This window comes from Cricetulus griseus, chromosome 2, assembly GCF_003668045.3.
Source record: "Cricetulus griseus strain 17A/GY chromosome 2, alternate assembly CriGri-PICRH-1.0, whole genome shotgun sequence".
In the NCBI taxonomy this organism is placed as follows: domain Eukaryota; kingdom Metazoa; phylum Chordata; class Mammalia; order Rodentia; family Cricetidae; genus Cricetulus; species Cricetulus griseus.
In genome coordinates this window covers 183,803,558-183,822,288 of record NC_048595.1, presented here as the reverse complement: position 1 = coordinate 183,822,288, position 18,731 = coordinate 183,803,558, and the positions used below count along the sequence as shown (strand labels likewise).

General features: G+C 42.0%; 1 protein-coding gene and 1 long non-coding RNA gene across 9 annotated transcripts in view; one reads left to right on the top strand and one right to left on the bottom strand.

Moving 5' to 3' along the window:
- The window catches only part of LOC100754481 (zinc finger protein 608), a 108,395-nt gene extending 103,657 nt beyond the window's left edge, over positions 1-4,738 (bottom strand). For 2 of the 4 annotated variants that reach the window (XM_027400916.2, XM_027400920.2), the window contains exons 1-2: positions 3,898-4,215; positions 1,714-2,811 (exon numbers count right to left, since the gene is read on the bottom strand). In XM_027400916.2, coding sequence (XP_027256717.1) covers positions 1,714-2,625 — 912 coding nt within the window. In that variant the 5' untranslated portion in view covers positions 2,626-2,811; positions 3,898-4,215. Of the gene's footprint in view, positions 1-1,713; positions 2,812-3,642; positions 3,748-3,897; positions 4,216-4,350 lie in introns of those variants that run through there. The other 2 variants (XM_027400919.2, XM_027400917.2) reach the window with 2 other exon arrangements.
- Positions 4,268-18,731, top strand: part of LOC103161346 — a 71,386-nt gene continuing 56,922 nt past the window's right edge. The window contains exons 1-3 of one of the 5 annotated variants that reach the window (XR_004768341.1): positions 4,268-4,395; positions 5,258-5,373; positions 5,464-5,737. This is a non-coding gene — a long non-coding RNA (retrovirus-related Env polyprotein from Fv-4 locus-like). Of the gene's footprint in view, positions 4,396-5,257; positions 5,374-5,463; positions 5,738-18,731 lie in introns of those variants that run through there. The other 4 variants (XR_004768342.1, XR_004768340.1, XR_004768338.1 and 1 more) reach the window with 4 other exon arrangements.

The following is an 18,731-nucleotide window of genomic DNA, read 5'->3' as shown; positions in this document are numbered from 1 at the left end:
GCTAGCTAAACAAAATTGTTGAATGTGAACATTTGGCTGGAAGATTAAAAGGCTAAGGGGAATGCAAAAGGGCAGAACCTCCCACATTCCCAGCAGCCAGTGGATCCAATCAAACAGCTCTGACTCCTTAACCACAGCATTGTGAGCACTGGATTAGGGCAATTCATCCAGACAGTTAAAGCAGATTAGAGCTGCAATTTGAAGGCTATTGGCAACAAAAGTAAATGCCCCACTGTACTAAGTAATAAGAAGATTTCAAAACGTCTTTTAGTAGAAATTATGTGAAACCACACATTTAAACTAAGAAGCAAAACCTGAGCATTATTTTTTAAGTTCATTTAGATTCATCAACGTAAAAGGCTATCTAAGAGGATTTAGACTCAAAAAGTAATCAGTGGTCTTTTGCAAGTTTGACTCTGTTGTCTACACCTTTCTCTATCTCCATCAATGTCTACAATCAGAACTTTATTCCTATGTTGTAATTTAAATCTTAGCACATGAAGCCGAAAATAAAACTGATCAGAGAACTATGAGCCATTCCATGCAGAAATGATTCCCAGGAGATTCTTAGCATAACTTACAATTCTGATCAAGACAGAAAGGGGAAAAAAAATCACATCATATAATAAGCACATTTAGAAGAAATCACATTGCTTACAACCACTTGGTAGAAATACTACATCTGCATGCTACAACTTGTGGGATGAATCTAAAGATGAATTTCATAGAAACACCACTCTCACCTCCCAACCAATGCTCCTGGTAGACACAGACCCATCGGTTGCCAGACATTACCCCAAAGCATCTGCATCCCAGACAAGCAAGACCCAGGCCTCCATGCCTAAGCAAGGTAACACTGGGAGCAGTTTCTTCAGGAGTGTCTAACCACAGGACTTTAAGACAACAACCAAGAGCGGTACAAGGGTCCAAATGGCCTGAGGCAAGCATTGTTAAGTGCAGCACACTTTTCTAGTATTCCCCTTCGCTGCTGCCACCATGCCCCCTTTGGTTAGAGAGTTACATTTCAGGAACCCCAGCCAAGTGTGTTTTCCAGTTCTTATTGAGCTTCCAGCTGCCCAGGCAAGCTAAACAGGTGATAGCAGTCTCCACTCTAGCTGCAAATAGGTGAGAGCAAAGGGAGAGTCCTCACAGTCACCAAAACCATCACACTTGGGCAGCACAGTTAGCGAAATAAGTGACCAACACTCCAAGCCTGCAGTACATCCTTTGACAAAACTATTTCGGGGAAAGTAACAAAACAATGAATGCACATAACCCTTCACGCTCCTTTCCACAGAGGGAACTAGAACCCTGTTCCTAAGGACACATTGTTAGCAATAACACAGACCACAAGTCTCCTTATGGAAGAAACCAGGACGAAAGTCACGCTCGTGCAGCTGCAGGCTTCTAGTCAAAGCACACAGACAACTTGCTGGCTGCCCAGGAGCCCTTACAAGGCAAAAGACACTTAGGACACCCAGAACCTCCCACCCTATGACCTTTCAAACCTGGCACCACAAGCAGCAGAAGCAGCAGCGGCAGAAGCAAGAGCCAAACACTGCACTCAGGATAGCACCCATAAAGGATGACAGTCATAGAAATCTCACAGAGAACCCAAAAGCACTAGGAAGGGTAAGGCACCCGGAGGCACATCCCACACCCCCAAACAGATGCACACAGAGTGGGACACACAAGAAGGCGACCTTATCCTACCTTCTCGGTTTTCAGTTTCTTGATTCTCCTGTGGTTCTCCTCCTCCTCCTCTTCCTTCTTGACCAACATAGAGTTTCCCATGAGCGCTGAATCCGAAGCACTTTTGCTAACTTCCCCTGCAGCCGCGACGCTGCCACTCCCAGCGCCCCCACAGTGGAAGGGGCTCGCACCACTTCCATTACTCTTGGACCCAAAGCCATAGAGGTGACCACCGGAGGGGGCCTGGCCTCCGCTGCCATTCTGGTGGACCTGCAGCAAGTCATGCTTGTCTTTCCGGGATCTTGCAGCATCCTTATCTCGCTTGGCGCCTCGGCTGCTGTGGCTTTTCCCTGGCTTTTCCTCCTTGTTTTTCCCACAGGAGCTTGCCCCGGCGGTGGCAGCCGAGGCCCCGGTGTTGGTACCGTTGCTGTTTGGGTTGCCGCCGCCGCCGCCGCCGCCGCTCACACTTTGACCCAGCGCTGAATTCATGCCAGTAGCCTCTCCAGGGCGCCCTTGGACTTCCTGCCTCTTGCCAGTGCTGCTGATCTCGGGAATTCCATACAAGGCAGCAGAAGGCAGAGATTTATTAGCATCCTTAGAAGTTTTAGCCCTTTTCACTTTTGATTTGCTGGTCTCTTTGTGTGAATTCCCCTGGGGAGCGGAGGGTTGAACAGAAGCAAATTTTAGGCCATCAGCTAAGGCTGAGGTAGCACCGGTCCCATTGGAGGCTGGACCTCCACAATCCTTAGTGTTACTGTTGGTAGTGGTGTTGGTGGGATTATTCATCTCAAATTTCTGTCTGTCCTTCTCCAAATCGGCGTCCAAATCAATGATTAAATTTCCAACCCCGATTTCCCAATCATCGCCACTGTCATAAGTATCAACTGTATTTGGATCCACACCTTTTCCTGCAGTCGAAACGTTCACGGACATCCTGAAGATGAGCTCTCTAGATTAAAAATCCGATGAACTTTCCTTGGGAGGTGAGGGGACATTCGTTTAGCTCCGCTGGGCTTTCTCTTAAAGAAAAAAAAAAAATCTTCCAGTCTTCCTCTGCTTTTTTCTGCCTCGAGAATGTGTCCAGAGATCTCACACCCTTCACTCCAGATCCACCATCTCCTGTGGAGGGAAAAAAGTCGAATATTTCTTGTCTGGGTGTTACCAGAATAGAAAACGATTAATACTAGGGAGTCAGTAAAGGGTACAGGGTATAGAGAGTAAAGGGATCATTATTGTCTCCACAGCCCAATACCAGGTTTTAAGGAAAACAGCCAGACTTGAACAGCACCCCCTGACAATAAGCATCTTACAGAAGGTAAAACGAAAAGCCCTCTCAACAACAGGGGAATAGCCAGTTCTTTAAAAGCATTAAAATATCTCCAAGGATCTGCTTCAAGCACAGAAAGATTTTTGTGGCTTTTTTTTTTTTTAAGTTGAACATTTTTGCCTAGCACATGGGCTATTTCAACCCCAGGAAAAGATCCAGGACACTCAGACAAGAAAAACACGGTGTTAAACGTCCCTAAACATGTCCTGGCTCTTGCAGTGTAAATAACCAGGCCCTGAAAGTTCTCTGGGACCCATGTTCAAAATGATGTCACTAAGTTTTCCTCCTTTCTCATTTTAATACTTCTCACAAATTGCCTGGGCAATCTAGGTTTTGTTTCCCATAAGAAACAGGAAAAAAACCAAAACAAACAAACAAACAAAAAACACTCAACAGTGGTCCTACACACACACACACACACACACACACACACACACACACACACACACACACACACACAACCACCTCCTCCTCCCTTCCCCACAACCACACAATTCTTTTCTAAAATATATACAGACTTCTCCAAGAGTATTTCTCTCAGTAAAAAGACAGTGTGAGAGGAAAGGTTACATATCTGCCTTTTGAGGAAAAAAGGAAAATCCATCTAAACAATTCTGCCATACCCCTGGGTCACAGAACTGCTCAGTCTGTTAAATATGGTGCCACTGACTGTAGGGAAACTGATTAAGACATACACTTTAAGTGATCCGCACCACAGTGGCCTCAGTGACCACAAATGAGTGTGTGTTTGACAAAGAGCAGTTAAAACAGTTTTTAAAGGGATCATCCCCTTTTTAACAGTTGATTGTCAAGAAAATAAATAATAAATAAACAAACACGCGCACACACATACAGAGAGACAGAGAGAGAATGCTTACCTTTTAATCCTTTATCATTTTTTTAATTAGGCCCGAAAATCAAAAGGTATTTCTCACTCCAGTAGGCACACAAGTCTGTGCCTCATTTTACTTAAACACCAAATGATCAAAAAGGAAAAAACCAAGTAACACATCTCAGCCAAAATAATCACTCAGTAACATTATTCCACTCCCCCATCCCCCTTTTGGCAAAAAGCTCTGGAGTCCTTTTCTCCTTAAAAAAATGTGTCACTGTGCAGCTGGGAGATGCTTCACATTCACAACCCAAGCACCGAAGGGTGTTTTTCCTCTTAACAAGCATTCAGAATAATAGGGTGTTGAGAGAGGGGGGGAGGGGAGGGAAGGGAGGAGAGAGAGAGAGAGAGAGAGAGAGAGAGAGAGAGAGAGAGAGAGAGAGAGAGAGAGAGAGAGAGAGAGAGAGAGAGAGAGATTAGAGAAAAAACTTTTCCGAACTTCGGATTCCGCCTTCAGTTGCAGACTTCAGAGTCACCGTGATCAGTAAGTAATGATCTCATGTAGCAAACCTACAGGCGTCCTCTAGTAACGAGACAGAATGTGCTAACATCGGGATAAATTAGTGAAAGGGAAGAAAGAATAAGAAGAAAGGACTGAAAATCTGGGCTGGATTCCGCCTGTTAGTCGGGAAGTGGCATTTTTCCGCTCCTCCCGACATTTGATTTCTCCAACTAACTTACGGAGGGGGTGAAAGGATGAGGGGGAGGAGGAGGAAGGAGAAAGAGGAAGAAAGGGTGGGATGAGAAGCTGGGCTGGAGGAGAAAAAGAAAGGTGTGGAGGAGGAGGGAGCAGACGATGCAGGGAGCTGATAAACCAGTTAGAGCAGCTTTCGCCCGGGGCGGGGGGGGGCGGTGGAGCGCGGGAAAAAACGGCGTCTAAAAGGGGCTGTCTTGGAAACCTGAAGGATGTGATGTTTTCCTGTTTTATGTTGTTTTTGAGAAAAAAAGAACCGAGTTCTTAGAATAGTCCCCGAGGAGGGGTTAAAATCCTCCGCCGCGCAAGCCGATCTGTCATGTGGTAATTCGATAATTAGAGTCAAAAGATTTTTTTTTTTTAAGGCGACCTTTTTCCAGGACAATTTTTTCCCTCTCTACACGCAGCAAACAGTGCGTCTCTATTTTTTTTCTCCTCTCTCCACCTCTCTCCCACCCCCTCCTGTGTTTAGTCAGATGGCCTCAGAGCTTGGCTTAGTATTTTTAATTAGCTGGCGTTTGGAAGCTAAAAGCAGTAATGAATTGTTGATGGATTGGAAGTGGAGAGTCGCTTTGCTGGAAATGTCGGGGCTGGGAGGGGGGATGGGCGCGTTAGCAACACCAACCATCTAAAAGGAGCGATTTTGTTACAGTGCAAGCCTTTCACATCACGTGAGGATCAAGGGCTCAATTGGTTGTCGTGAGAACAAAAATGGTGACAAGCGTATCAAGAAAATACTGATCTGGTCTTTAAAAAAAAAAGCTGAAGGTCTCTCCCTTCCCCCCCGGCTGCCCCCCCTCCCCCAGCACGCCCTGCAGTGGGCGAAGCTACAAGTTATGAATGTGAAACATTTCTCAGCCATCTAGGATCTCGGAAGTTCGCAAAGAGGAAAATGTAATGGCCACAAGAGCAAAGCAGATGTTTTAAAGAAACACCTTATAAACCTATCCTCAACTGATCTCCAATTTGTCGGCTTTCCCAAGGGTGCCAGGGCGGGGACGCCTGGGGGAGGGGGCAGGGTACCTCGGAGCCGCTGGGATTTTAGGGACCCCCCCCCGTCATGTATTAAACAAAGAAAAACATTTTGCTAGCTCCCAAACCCAGTCTTGTAATAAACACACCATTGTTACTATTTGTGGGTTTGTTTGGGTTGGGTGGGGCTTCCCCCCTTCTTAATGATGTTTTTTTTTCTTCCTGCTTTTTTTTTTTTAAGAAGGTGGAAAATGGTAGTTATAGCCATTACATGTAATGGATGAATATTCCCTAGTTTACTATTAAATTACTGAGCAGGAGGATGTGACAGGAGAGAAATCGGCTTGTTCTACCCGGGTTCCCATTTGCCTGCCTCGGTCTGGGCGGGGGTCCGCTCGGCTCCGGTAGGAAAAAGGGAGGAGGGGAAGGTGCGCTAGAGAACTGACACGGCGGACCAGGGTGTGTAACTGAATCACTCTTAGTCTCCTTTGGGTTAGAGCCCAAAAGGTAATTTACTCCAAGTTAGCCCAAGTGCCCAGTCAAGCTTAATTTGTCTAAAGAAGTTACAAATGCTTCACCCTCCACTGAATAAAATTCACCCTTCTTGGGTTGTTCTAAATGCAAAGCCAAACCTTGTAACTAGTTCCTCATTTCAATGCATAAAACTCGCACATTCCCCTGCATGAACACCCCACTAAAGTGCTATATAGCGACACACCACGCAACCGTACTTACGGTCTGTATGGGAGCGAGTTGACCTTTTCCTTCTAACTGCATTGAGTGTGTTTGGTTGCAGCCGCTTTATTTTGGAAATTATAATTTCTTCAAATTTTTATTATTAAAGATGGACCAGCAAATGTCACAGACCGTCCCGTGTATTTTTTATAAAAATAAAAAAACAACAAAATAAAGCAAAAACCAGAACACAGGAATCCCCCCGGTGCACACACACACACCAAGCTTGTTCTGGAACAGTGGAATCAGAACTGAAACACAACACACGCACAGGGGGAGTGGAGCCAAAGGAGCTCTCAGCCTGTATACCTGAAAGGGACTTTTCTTTGTTCCCAATGCCCTTTCGCATAGAGCCAATCAGAGAGCAGCTTTTATGAAACTGGGCTCACTCATTGGCTAGCTGCTTTCTCTTGGCTACTGTAGGGGGTTGAGATATACACACGTATAAAACACACACTGAGAGCGGGTGGGGGTGCGATGGGGGGTGGCGGTGGAGACAAAGCGTTTTATTTTCCAAGCAGATTGGGGTTGCGGAACCTCCCGCAGGACGAAGGGAGGGGGGAAATGGGGAGCCTGTTTCAATTACTACATCATTCACATAAAACACTTATTTATTAAAACACATCTCAAGCAGGCTGCGAAGAGAGGATGTGGGTAAATGCAAGTTTGATTGTGTTATCTTGGGGAAAATAATGTATGTGATCGCTCGGTGGCAGAGGGAAGCCAGCTGAGCCACCGGCGCAGAGCGGGGACGCCGCTCCGTGGAAATCCACGCGAGCGGTTTTCTGTTGTCCCTTCCAAGTCCCAAGGACTCAGAGGCCCAGCTCTGCAGCTTCTGCCTCGCAGCCCCCCACCCCGTCCCCCGCCACCTTACCCTTCCTGAAAAATCAATTCTCTCTCTCTCTCTCTCTCTCTCTCTCTCTCTCTCTCTCTCTCTCTCTCTCTGAAAAATCAACGGGGTGGGGGGTGCGGTGATGGGGGGAACAAGTAACCCTTTTGTTTCCAGGCTTTGGGTCTGCAATCATTAACGTGTGTATCTCGACGACCATTGACCCAACCTTATGAATGACTCGCCTCTTAAATTAGCAACAAATCCCTCCACCTGATCTTCGGCGACTCGACAAGATAAATAAATATAAAACATGGCCTCATTATTGAAAAATAAATCGATTTGTGGAAGATAACATACACTAGGCATATTAACCCCTTAAGCAGTCCCTTGTCCTCAATTTTTAACCATCTGAATTATCTGTCAGAATCCTTTTTCCAAATCTTTAACCCAGGCGCCGGTAGAGAGTCTAAATTCTCTGAATGCTCTGTTCACAGCCCACAAACATACAAAATGTTCTCACTTTGATGGTAAGACAAACGCAGGCAAGTTAATGGGACCCATTTTCCAGGACAAGAGGCTAATGTGATATAACCTGTTAATATATTTAAACTAATGTAGTTTTACAAAGTAAGCCTTTAGAACATGGTTTATTTTTAATTTTGTGCTGTTATTTATTTTCATTATTTTAGGAGCTAGGATATGGAGATTTTAAAGTCAGTCTATGAATTTTAAGTAAACCTATTATAATCCCAAGTTTGAGTGAGTGGGTATTATTCAGATTTTGCACTAGACAGTTGGAGTTTTAGATGTACCTTAGCTTAGGCAAATGGCACACAGAGGAAATTACCTCTGGCAGAAGACAGCTATGATGTAAATGTTTGGTGGCGACTTTGTGGATCAATAAAAACATTTATGCTACATGTTATAAGTAATGGCTATTGACTAATGTTTGTGTTTTTAATATGTTTAGTCCATTAAAAAATGCCAATTTGTTGTTTCACTGCCCTAGATGAACTAGACTAGATGTTGCAAACATTAAACAAACAGCAGTTTCTGACCTTTATTGGAGAAAGACAGACAAAGCGATCTATAGGCATATGTGACTCGCCCTAACTCCTTTTCACTCAAATTGAAGATGGACATTAACAAATAATCTGGGGCAAATTAGATGTCTAATGTCCACCCATCTTCCATTTCAGCACTGATGACTGTGTAGTATTTTTGACTGTACAGGTTTTACATTAAGTATGGCTCCTTGGTAACAGCACAGTATACCATACGGAGAGTTGTAACTTCTTTTAGAAGTGTGGTTCCTCAAAAGACCAGCTTAGGCTTCTACACTTCCTGTGTCCCTGGGGTGTTGTCTCCATTTCAGGGTATGGTTACCCCATATGTTATATTAGTTTGGGAAAATCAATGCTTATCTCCAGAACAAAAATACTTGACAGGGTATTTAAACATCACCATCTAGTGACACCATGAAAGGGCAAAGCTCTTTCAAACATCCCCTTACTAAAGAAATCACACGAGTTGGACCACAGGTTTAGTATAAGGGTCCAAAATTTAACCACCCAGATGTGTAATTGAACCTTTCCCTGACTTCAACACCTATACCTAAACCTTAAACACCACCACCGGCCAAAGATGAAGGTTTATGCTCAACTTGACTACAGACTTAATTCAAACTCTTTTGGCAAATTAAAGCATTTTTCTTTCCATTTTAGCATTCCCACAGCCCTTTATTCTCCACCCCCATCTCTCCCAGCCCCCAAATTCTTCCAGGCAACTTTTGAATAGGCAACTATTTTGTATTTATTTATTTTTATTTTTATTTTATTTATTTTTGGTTTTTCGTGTCAGGGTTTCTCTGTGTAGCTTTGGAGCCTGTCTTAGCACTTGCTCTGGAGACCAGGCTAGCCTTGAACTCACAGAGATCCTCCTGCCTCTGCCTCCCAAGTGCTGGGATTAAAGGCGTGTGTCACCAATGCCTGGCAACAACTATTGTTATCATGGCTTTGTGTATGTTTGTTTTTGTTTTGTTTTGTTTGACAAGGGGTGGGGGAAAATCGGAGACATCAGAGGCCTCACAGTTAATAGAAAACTGAAAGAAAGATAATTTTCTACCAGCTCTGGGAAATGGAATTACTTTCCTCCTCTCAAAATTGGAAAGTTTTGTTATGTTTATAGAGCTGAATTTTTTCATCATGATTATTTTATTTGACTTAACCTTTTGGCAAATTTCATAAATGAGTATTGTGTTCCCATAATCTCCACCCTTAAGTTCTGCCCCTCCAACTCCTCCTGTGTCCTCTATTCCCTTTCAAATTCTTGACCTCTTCTTTATTATTATCTACATTTCTTATCAAGTTCAGAGTGTTGCTGTCTTCCTACCAATATCTACTGCATTTACTTGATTACATCAGCACACATTTTCAACATGTGTACTTTGTAATTTTACGTTTCATTGGGTGTCTACCCAGAGGTGTGAGAGCCTGAGGAGATGTCTGGGGAAAAGGGCAGCCTTCAGAATTGAGGGGTGGGAGAATGATGAGGTTAGCTTAAAGGAGGTAATTAAAGTGAGTCATCTTACCTGCAATAGTTGTCACCATCACCCTTCCATGGGCCCCCAAATCAGCTCAGCACTACATGTCACACATCGCTAGCAAGGAGATGGAAAGATCCTGGCAGGATACTTGGCTTGGCTTTTTCCTTTTTACCTGCAAGGTGCTCAAGAAAAGGCCAAGGTCTTAAGCAAATCAATGTGGTCATTGTGACCCTTTCTTCTGATTGGGGGTGTATCATTAACAGCTAGAAATCAGTTTTACCTCCTTTTTTTTTTTAAACAAGCATTTCACTAGGTAGCCTAGGCTAGCCTAGAACTTGGTATGTTCTGCCTTCCAACCGGTAGGATCATAGGAATGTCCATCATGCCCAGCAGACATAATTTCATAGGTTTTATTTACCTGGAAACAAGTCTATACTTTCCTAAATCTACCCACACTTGGGGGTTCTTGGGAGCTATTGAGACCAAGAGAAGAGCTAGAAAGGGAAATCCTAGATTATGAATTGAATGTAGAATGTAGAAATGAGCTTAATTTATAGAAAAGGGAATTTAACTTAGATGTAATGAGAAATGTATTGGTTATCCAACAGGTCCATAGGGAAAGATTCTTGTCTGCCTGGAGCCCTTAAGCAGTGGTCTGTCTGCCTGAAGGCAATGGGCAGGCAGCCTGTTCCGTTCTAGAGAATACATGGTTGATTAATGAAACACCCACACAAACATTAGAAGGCCTTCACTCTTTTCACCTACAGATAATTGTTCCTTCTTGTTAAAGAGCCACTAAGGGGGGAGAAAAAGTAGACAAAACAAAAAACACAACACAACAAAACAAACAAACAACAACTGCTGCCCTTTTACACCTGCATACTAAACCCAACTCAAGTTGCCTTGGACTACTTTTAGCAATATCTATCTCTGGATAATTATCACCAAAGGAGCCCAGCAGTGTTCTCTTGGTCAAACATTTGATGTTTTACATTATTCTGAAGTAACCTTGAACCAAAACAAAGTGTCAAGGGGTAAAAAAGATCTTGTATACAGAACCATTTCAAATCCTGGGTAGAGAGAGATGAGAGATAGAGAGAGGTAAGGGGTAGAGAGAGGTGAGAGGTAGAGAGATGTAAGAAGAAAAAGACCTGATGATATTCCCTGATTGAAAAACACATTTTAGATAGACATTCCACAAACATAGATATGCTTCCACACCCTCTAACATTGCTACATTAGCTGTTCAGGTGGGTTTATGTCCTGTTCACTCATTTTAGCCTAACGTCTCACAAATCAACTCATAATATAGAGAGAATTGTACAGTCTTAGCAGCTCTTTGTAATATAGCTTAGCTTAAACAACTGGAGATGATAGAAGGCAAATGTATCAACTGATTTAACATTGCAATGAATTTTAATAGTAGTGAAATAAAAAGCTAGAGGTATAGTTCCATGGTAGAGTGCTTGCCTAGCTTGCTTGAGGGCATGGGTTCAATACCAAGACAGAAAGAGAAAGATGGGGTAGCTTCTCCCTGCATGCTCCAATAACTCCTGTTTTCTTGTGCAGTTCCAATGCCTTAATAGAGAAGAAAAGGCAGAAACCTGAGCCTGCTTGCTATGTTTCACTTTGAAAGAAGCTAGCATAACACTTTTTTTTTTTTTTTAAGGAAAACACTCTTATACTGCTTGCATTAAGAGAACAGCAATGTAGGTCGGTGTTAAGTGTCTGAAATCATACCTCAGCTTGGCCCTAGGCACCCTCAGGGTGGTATGGGCTATGTCTGCACGGGTGCCCTAGCAAGGTCTGGGATCAGCTAGCAAAGTTAGGCAATTTCCATCACATGCAATGAAATCATTTCTAGGAAAGGATTCTCTTTTATGCCTGTGAAGACCGGGTACATAAAGAAGATCAAAACACAAGCTGCGTTTTTTAGGACTACTTATTGGAGATTGCTGTTGCTGGTTTTATTACAATATGTATTTTACAGATTTAGGTAATAGCCCTGATTTTTCAAATCGACCTCTGTTTAGACACGTTTCACTTTGGGCTGTTTCTTGTCTGCAAAATTACAGTCATTTGCACGTTATTACAGTGAGTAGGAGACAGATTGTATTTAGCGCTGGGTGGGGGAAGGGTTATTATGGGAAGTGATCTGCTACGGTCAGCACATAATTTCAGCCTGAAGAAAATTGCTTCTGAATGGCTGGTCTGTTAGCCAGCCAAGGAATGGTCACTGAGAAAGCCTGCAAAACACTTCTGCTTAATCTGCATTGCGGGGTTAGTCTTATTGCCAGAAAGAGAGTCAATGGGGGGAAAATGTTTGTAAAGCAAAACTTAAAAAACGTGTAGCTGAAATATTGCCACTGCTCTGTGTGAAGTTAAGACAACAGAGTAGAACACCACCAAGTTGGGAAAGGACAAAAGGCTATTGGGTACAGCGGTTATATTCCTTGTCCCCTTTCTTTGTGCCCTTCTGTTGGGAGACTCCATGATTTACTGAGCCAGATAGTTGTAGATATAAACATTTGTGAAAGCATTAAGAAATCACTGATAAATACATCTCTTAAAATTTCAGGCATATATGATTACAGAAGAGTGAAAAAACAAAACAGAACAAAACAGGACAGCTTTGTTACTGAGAGTGGCGTAACACCCTTAACTACAAAAATGCTCAGTATATTTAAAAGGGTTTTCACACTTTGTGAACGCTGCTCTCTTCAGAATCCATAAAGTTGACACACATGTAATAAAGCAATGGTGTTCATCAAAATCAGCAAACCCCAACTATTGATGTAGGATTGTCATGCATCTCCTAGACAGTCTTTACGTGTTTGGTTAGAAGAAATCAGGAACTGATTTGAAAGAGGACTTCTTCCATCCTGCTCAGCGTCTTGGCGGTCGAATGCCTCTGGTTGTTGAGAAAAACTGTGTCTCTTCTATTTTCTAAACAATCATTTGGAGAATATGCAATAAACAACAGAGAATTGTTCTGCTATTTTCTCAGGAGAGCGTTTCTTCCCCCATCCTCTTGCAGCTCAGCCAGACTACTAGCCAATCATCGTTATGGAAATGTGGCTCTCAGCCTCCTGATTGGCTGGTTCCTGGGCCTGGCCTGTGCAGCTTTCTATAGCTCAACATGCTCTGGCAGGCTAGCCTGTTGGATGGATCTTTTTCTTATAAAATTATTTTAATCATTTCCTCTTTTTCTTCCTCATGCCCCATTCTCTACCCACATTTGTATACACACACACACACACACACACACACACACACACACACACCTGTAAGACATAAAGCTTAACGATTTTATTGGGAAGCTGTTTAAACATGGAATGTAACTGTGTGAATGTATGTCACATGTGTGTAGGTACCAAAAAGGACTTAAGATCCCCTGGAACTCAAGTCACTGGCAGTTGTGTGCTGAACTATGTGGGGACTGGGAATCAAACTTGGGTACTCTAGAAGAGCATCAGGTACTCTTAACCACTGAGGAATCCACCCACCTAGCCCCAAAAATAGATTTTAATGTACTTCTCATCTAATGTTTTCTGTTTGTTTAGGTTCTTGCTGTGTGGCCCTGTTTCTTAGAGGACTCACACAAAGGTTAATAGAGCAAATGAACATTTGGTTTAATTTTAAACATTATATATTCTGTTTTGAAATGTTTTAGATTAAAAATCTTGACTGTAGCCAGGCAGTGGTTGTGCATTCCTTTAATCCCAGCATTCAGGAGGCAGGGGCAGGCTGATCTCTGAGTTTGAGGCCAGCCTGGTCTACAGAGTAAGTTACAGGACAGGCAGGACTACACAGGGAAACCCTGTCTGGAAAACAACAACAACAACAAAAACAAAAAAAGCTAATAACAACAAACAAATAAAAATGGATTGTAACTCAAGAAAATAGCAACTGGAAACATGTGTGACTTAGATGTTCCAAAAACTGTCCTTAACACTTCATGCACACTAATATATTTACTCTCTACACCAGACCAGCAAGCTAAATACAGTTCCCATTAGATGAAGAAACTGAGATTTAACCCAGGAACCCTGTGTGTTTCACTGCTGTATTGGCCTGTCACAAAATGTGTACTGACATCATAACCCTTTTAAGTCACACACAGGAGCATTAGAGGGTGAATTCTTTTCCTGAATGAAAGAATTTAAACATTTTCTTTTTCTAAATTTTATTTATTTGTTATGTATACATTGTTTCAGCTTCCACTAAAGATCTATATTATGTTGTGTAGAAAGCATGACAGTGATTAGTGACATGATTTTTTGAGAAAATATGTTATCTCTGGTCCTAAGACTTAGAAACATGGGAATATGAATGTGTGTGTGCACACACATGATTGTATTATACAGAGCATGATGTGGGGGTGGACAGATGACTCATTTCAAAAAGATGAGAGTGAAGACCCAAGCTTGATCTTCAGACCCCATGGAAAAAGCCAGCTAGAATGGCACACATCTTTAATCACAGCACTGGCTCCTGGTGATAAAAGGCAGAAGCCAGAGCATCTATTTGAAATTTCAGGTTTATGCAGCATAGCAGCAACAACAGCAACAAAAAGTGACATAAAGTGGAAGGTGAGAACTGACTCCCCAAAGCCACCCTCTGTTCTTCCCATGCATGCCTAGACTTGCATTTGCCCCTAGGTGATAACACCTCCAGCCCCCTGCCCCCACATACACATACAAACACATGCACAAATAAATCAATAAGTAGTTTTCAAAGAATAAATTGTAACCAACATTACTCACACGATGTATGTATGAAATTCAAGGAAAAAAAGCTACCAGGATTTGGGGAGAAAGCATCATTTGAAATTACAATTTAACCCTTGGCATTGCAAACTTTCTCATGTTACCTTGATCTCAAATGATCTCAAATGGCCTTATAACACATGCAAGCAAGCAAGCAACAGATTGCATCTGAACCCTAACCCTGCAGGTTGGATTATGTGTGTGTGTGTGTGTGTGTGTGTGTAGTTAATAAAATGTACATTTAAGCCCATATATGGTGGAAATCTGTAATATTTCATGTGTAGTTCCAGCATGCATCTCTGAGACTAGGTTGAACATTTTACAGCTTTCCTCCACAAAGTACATTTCAATCAAGAAGTAAAAATATCAGTCCCATAGGGGAAATAGGAGTCAGTAGAAATTAAGAAATGAAGATTCAGTATTTCATTGCAGGTATATTATACTTCAGGATAAAGGGGGAAATGGTAATTTAGATTTCCTCAGCTTATGCCTTCTTACTCCCTCAAAACATAGAGTTGTAGAAATGAGGCCTGCATAGTTCAGATGAAGAAATTAAATTCTTCAAATAAAATAGCAACACACAGTGAAAGAGACTTATATATGCAACATTGAACAGAATTTGACTAAAGGAAGAGAAGCAAGAGGTTTAATCTTTTCACAAAGAGGACTAAGACACTGACACGAAAAGAGCATTGAAGATAAAATCATGGTAACAGTTACTGTTCTTAACAAATAGGATATCATTTTGTGAAATAATGAGATTATAATACAAGGAGTCGCTGATAAAACTGTTACAGCAGAAAATGGATAAATCATTAAATATAATGAGATTTAAGTATCACTGTGAGAGAAATGATATGTAATTAGAGAAAGGAACAGAATATAAAAAGAAAGCCGTGTTTCCATCCATGGTTCCACACTTGTAGGAGTCTGGTAATAAAGAGGAAATTATCTGAGTCTGCTAATAAATTATAGTCAGTAATTACAATAACAATAGTCCTTCTAAATCCAAGCTTATGTTCTATCAACCTTTCTCTTTATTTAACAAACACCTGTGTAACACCCTGTGCACAGAATTACACCAAACATTCGATAAATATTACCTCATTTTCCATGATTAGGTTTGGGGCATTCAGAAGGTAATTCAGCCCAACCTCTGCAGCGCTTCCACGAGGTCCATGGAAGACATGAAAAGACAGAGGATGTTTTAGATGCCTTAGATGATTTAAGTTTCTTGGTGAGGTAAGGTGCTTGCCAAACTGAAAAGGAATTGAGTTATGGTGATAAGTACAAGCAGTATGACTTGGGGGAAGAAGAAAGGCACACTTTATCTAAGGAATCGGTCCAGGCTCCGGGGAAGAAGCAGGTTAAACTACCATGCTTAAAGAGAGAGGGTGGAAGGTTCTGCCGAGCAGATAACATGAACACCGATGCAGAGGAATGGATGGGTTTCAATGTCAGCCCAGGTTGGCTGGCTCTTGGAAGTCTTGAAAGAGAGCAACAGGGTATGGAGAGAAGTCCTGTTGCAGATACGACTGTTAGGAACTGATACTAAAGTCTCTTTTGGGAACGATGGCAGGTGGCATATGGCTACCCTGTGCTTGCTAGTGAGCCGTTGGCTCTGTGCTGTGTCAACCAAAGGCATGACTGACTGATGTCACAAGTCCTGCAAAGAGGAGTTTGAGTTAGTCACAGGGTGGTGGCCTACCCTTAATAGTAACTATGAGAAACACCTCAATATCTTGTAATTTACAGGCTTTTATTGACATACATAAAAAGTATTCTGGAAAGGTCTGAAAGTTAGTAAATGCATCATATAATACATGTCTGAACAAGATTTTTCAGAAATCAAGCTATTACAAGATGTTTGGTATTAATTTATAGATTCCCCAGAAGTGTAGGGGAAAGAAATGAACAGTGAGCCATCAGAATGCACTGAGATATTATTTAATCTAATGAGTGCATTCAATGGGCAGAAGGGAATCAGGCTTCAGATGTCTGTCCCTTGGTGGGTAGAGCACTTGTCTAGCATGCTGGATCTGATCCTCAGCACTGGATAAACTCAGCACAGTGGCACATGTCTATAATCCCAGCACTCAGGAGGTGGAGGCAGAAGGATCAGAAGCTCAAGCTCATCCTCTGCTATGCAGCAACTTTGAAGCAAGCTTGACCGACATCATTCTCTGCCTCAAAACAACAAACAAACAAACAAACAAATAAACAAAAAATAGATAACACTTTCCTTTTTTTTTTTTGGACTAAGGAAATCCTAAATTTAGAAACTCTCAAACTGAAAGATGTAAATTTGATAAGATCACTCTACAGCCTAATTAAACTAATCAGAGCAAGAGAGGGACTTTGTCAATGAAAACCTGAAGAGTAAGGGATCCCTGTCAATGAAAAATGTGTTTATTAGAATAAAAGTTAAAGTCATTAAACAGAACATAAGAGTGAAAATGAACCATCAGAGAATACCAGCATATAAGTATGGGGCAGAAAACATAAAGCTCTGAGCAGCCCAGTATAGTGCTACATAGCAATAACCCCAATACTAGGGAGGCAGAGGCAGGAGGGCCACTAACATTTCAAGGCCAAACTGGTCTATGTAGTATCTGCACAGAGTTACAACCTAGCCAGGGTTGCATATAAGATCTGTTCCTGGCTCAAAAAAAAAAAAAAAAATGGAAACATAAGGACTTGAACAAATAAAAAGAAAAGTAAATTTAATAAAAACAAAAAACAAGGAAGGAACTGGGAGTATGTCTAAGGAGCAAACAGTCACCGGTTGCACACAATTCAGGGTAAGCAAGTGATCTGCAGTCTGGAAAGCCTCCATTGGTTTTATTTCAGGGAAGTGTAAAATTAAATGAATTTTAACATTCAGCCTTGCAACCATCACCACAATGTAATTTTAGAACAGTATGATTACCCCAAAAAGAAACTGCATGTCTATTTATAGTGGCATGTGGGTTTCAAATAGTAAAATTAGAAGCCACATTTACATGGTATTACATAGTAGTCATATAACAGTTATGATTAGAAAATAATGGGGCTGGCAAGATTGCTGAGTAAGCCTGATGACCTGAGTTCAATCTCCCGACCCCACCTTAAGGTGAAAAAAAAGAATCAACGCCATAGAGCTGTCCTCTGACCCTCACATGAGTACAATGGTATGCACACACTCACATACACATATCACACAAATATTAATAATTCTCTTTTCAGAAGAAAAGAATAAATTTGATAACAACATATGACCCATCACTATTAAAATATTTCCTTCTGGAAAACAGTGGAGTAATCCATCATAGAACGTGAAATGAGAAGCTCAAACTATCTATCCTGACATGAAACCCTGGCACATAGTAGACAATAATTCCAGTTTTCTTTCCTTGGCCACTCTGAACTCAGTTGACCCATTCTATCTGCTAGGCAAGGTGAGTCCAAGCCCTTAAGATGCTTTTCCTTGCTAGCAGGCTCAATCTTAAGCATTATTAGCTGAAGATGGTGAAGAAGACTTGCAGAAGGAAAGGGCTGTATGTTTTGGTTCCTGTATGTTCAGCTGATAGGGTTTCTGAAGCAGAGGAAGCCTCTCCAGAACCAGGATGCAGCAATGAAAGACCCACAGTGCTGAAGTGGACAGGAACCAGCAACATCACACTAGTGTTCACCTCAGGCCTGGGGGCTATGTGTAGCCAAGGCTGCCTATGAATGTAGCCTAACACAAAATTGTAAACTTAAAATATTGTGAGGTTGTATGTGTGTGTGTGTGTGTGTGTGTGTGTGTGTGTGTGTGTGTGTGTGTGTGGTTGCTTGATTTGTAGATGACAGTGCTATTATTATAATGTCAAAAGGTTGGCTCTAACTGGACCTTCTAGATTTCCTTGGTATTCTCCGAGGCAGCTAGATACTTCTTCAGCTATACACCAGAGGAATGAATTTTCCAGCAGATTCCTGAGGAGATATTCCTTGAATATTCTTCTTGTGTGACTCCAGTGGGCTAGAGCTCCCCCCTTTTTTTTTATTTTTCCAAGACAGGGTTTCTCTGTGTTGCTTTGTAGACCAAACTGATCTTGAACTCTCAGAGATCCACCTGCCTCTGCCTCCCGGGTGCTGGGATTAATGTCTTGTGCCACCACTGCCTGGCTGAGCATTCCCTTTTTTAAAGGTAGTACTCTGATTTAGAGAAAGAGAGTTCAGTTTGGACCACTAGAACCTATTCGATAACCTAGTGATAAACACCTGTTGCCCCAGCTTTAGGGCTAGGGGTGAG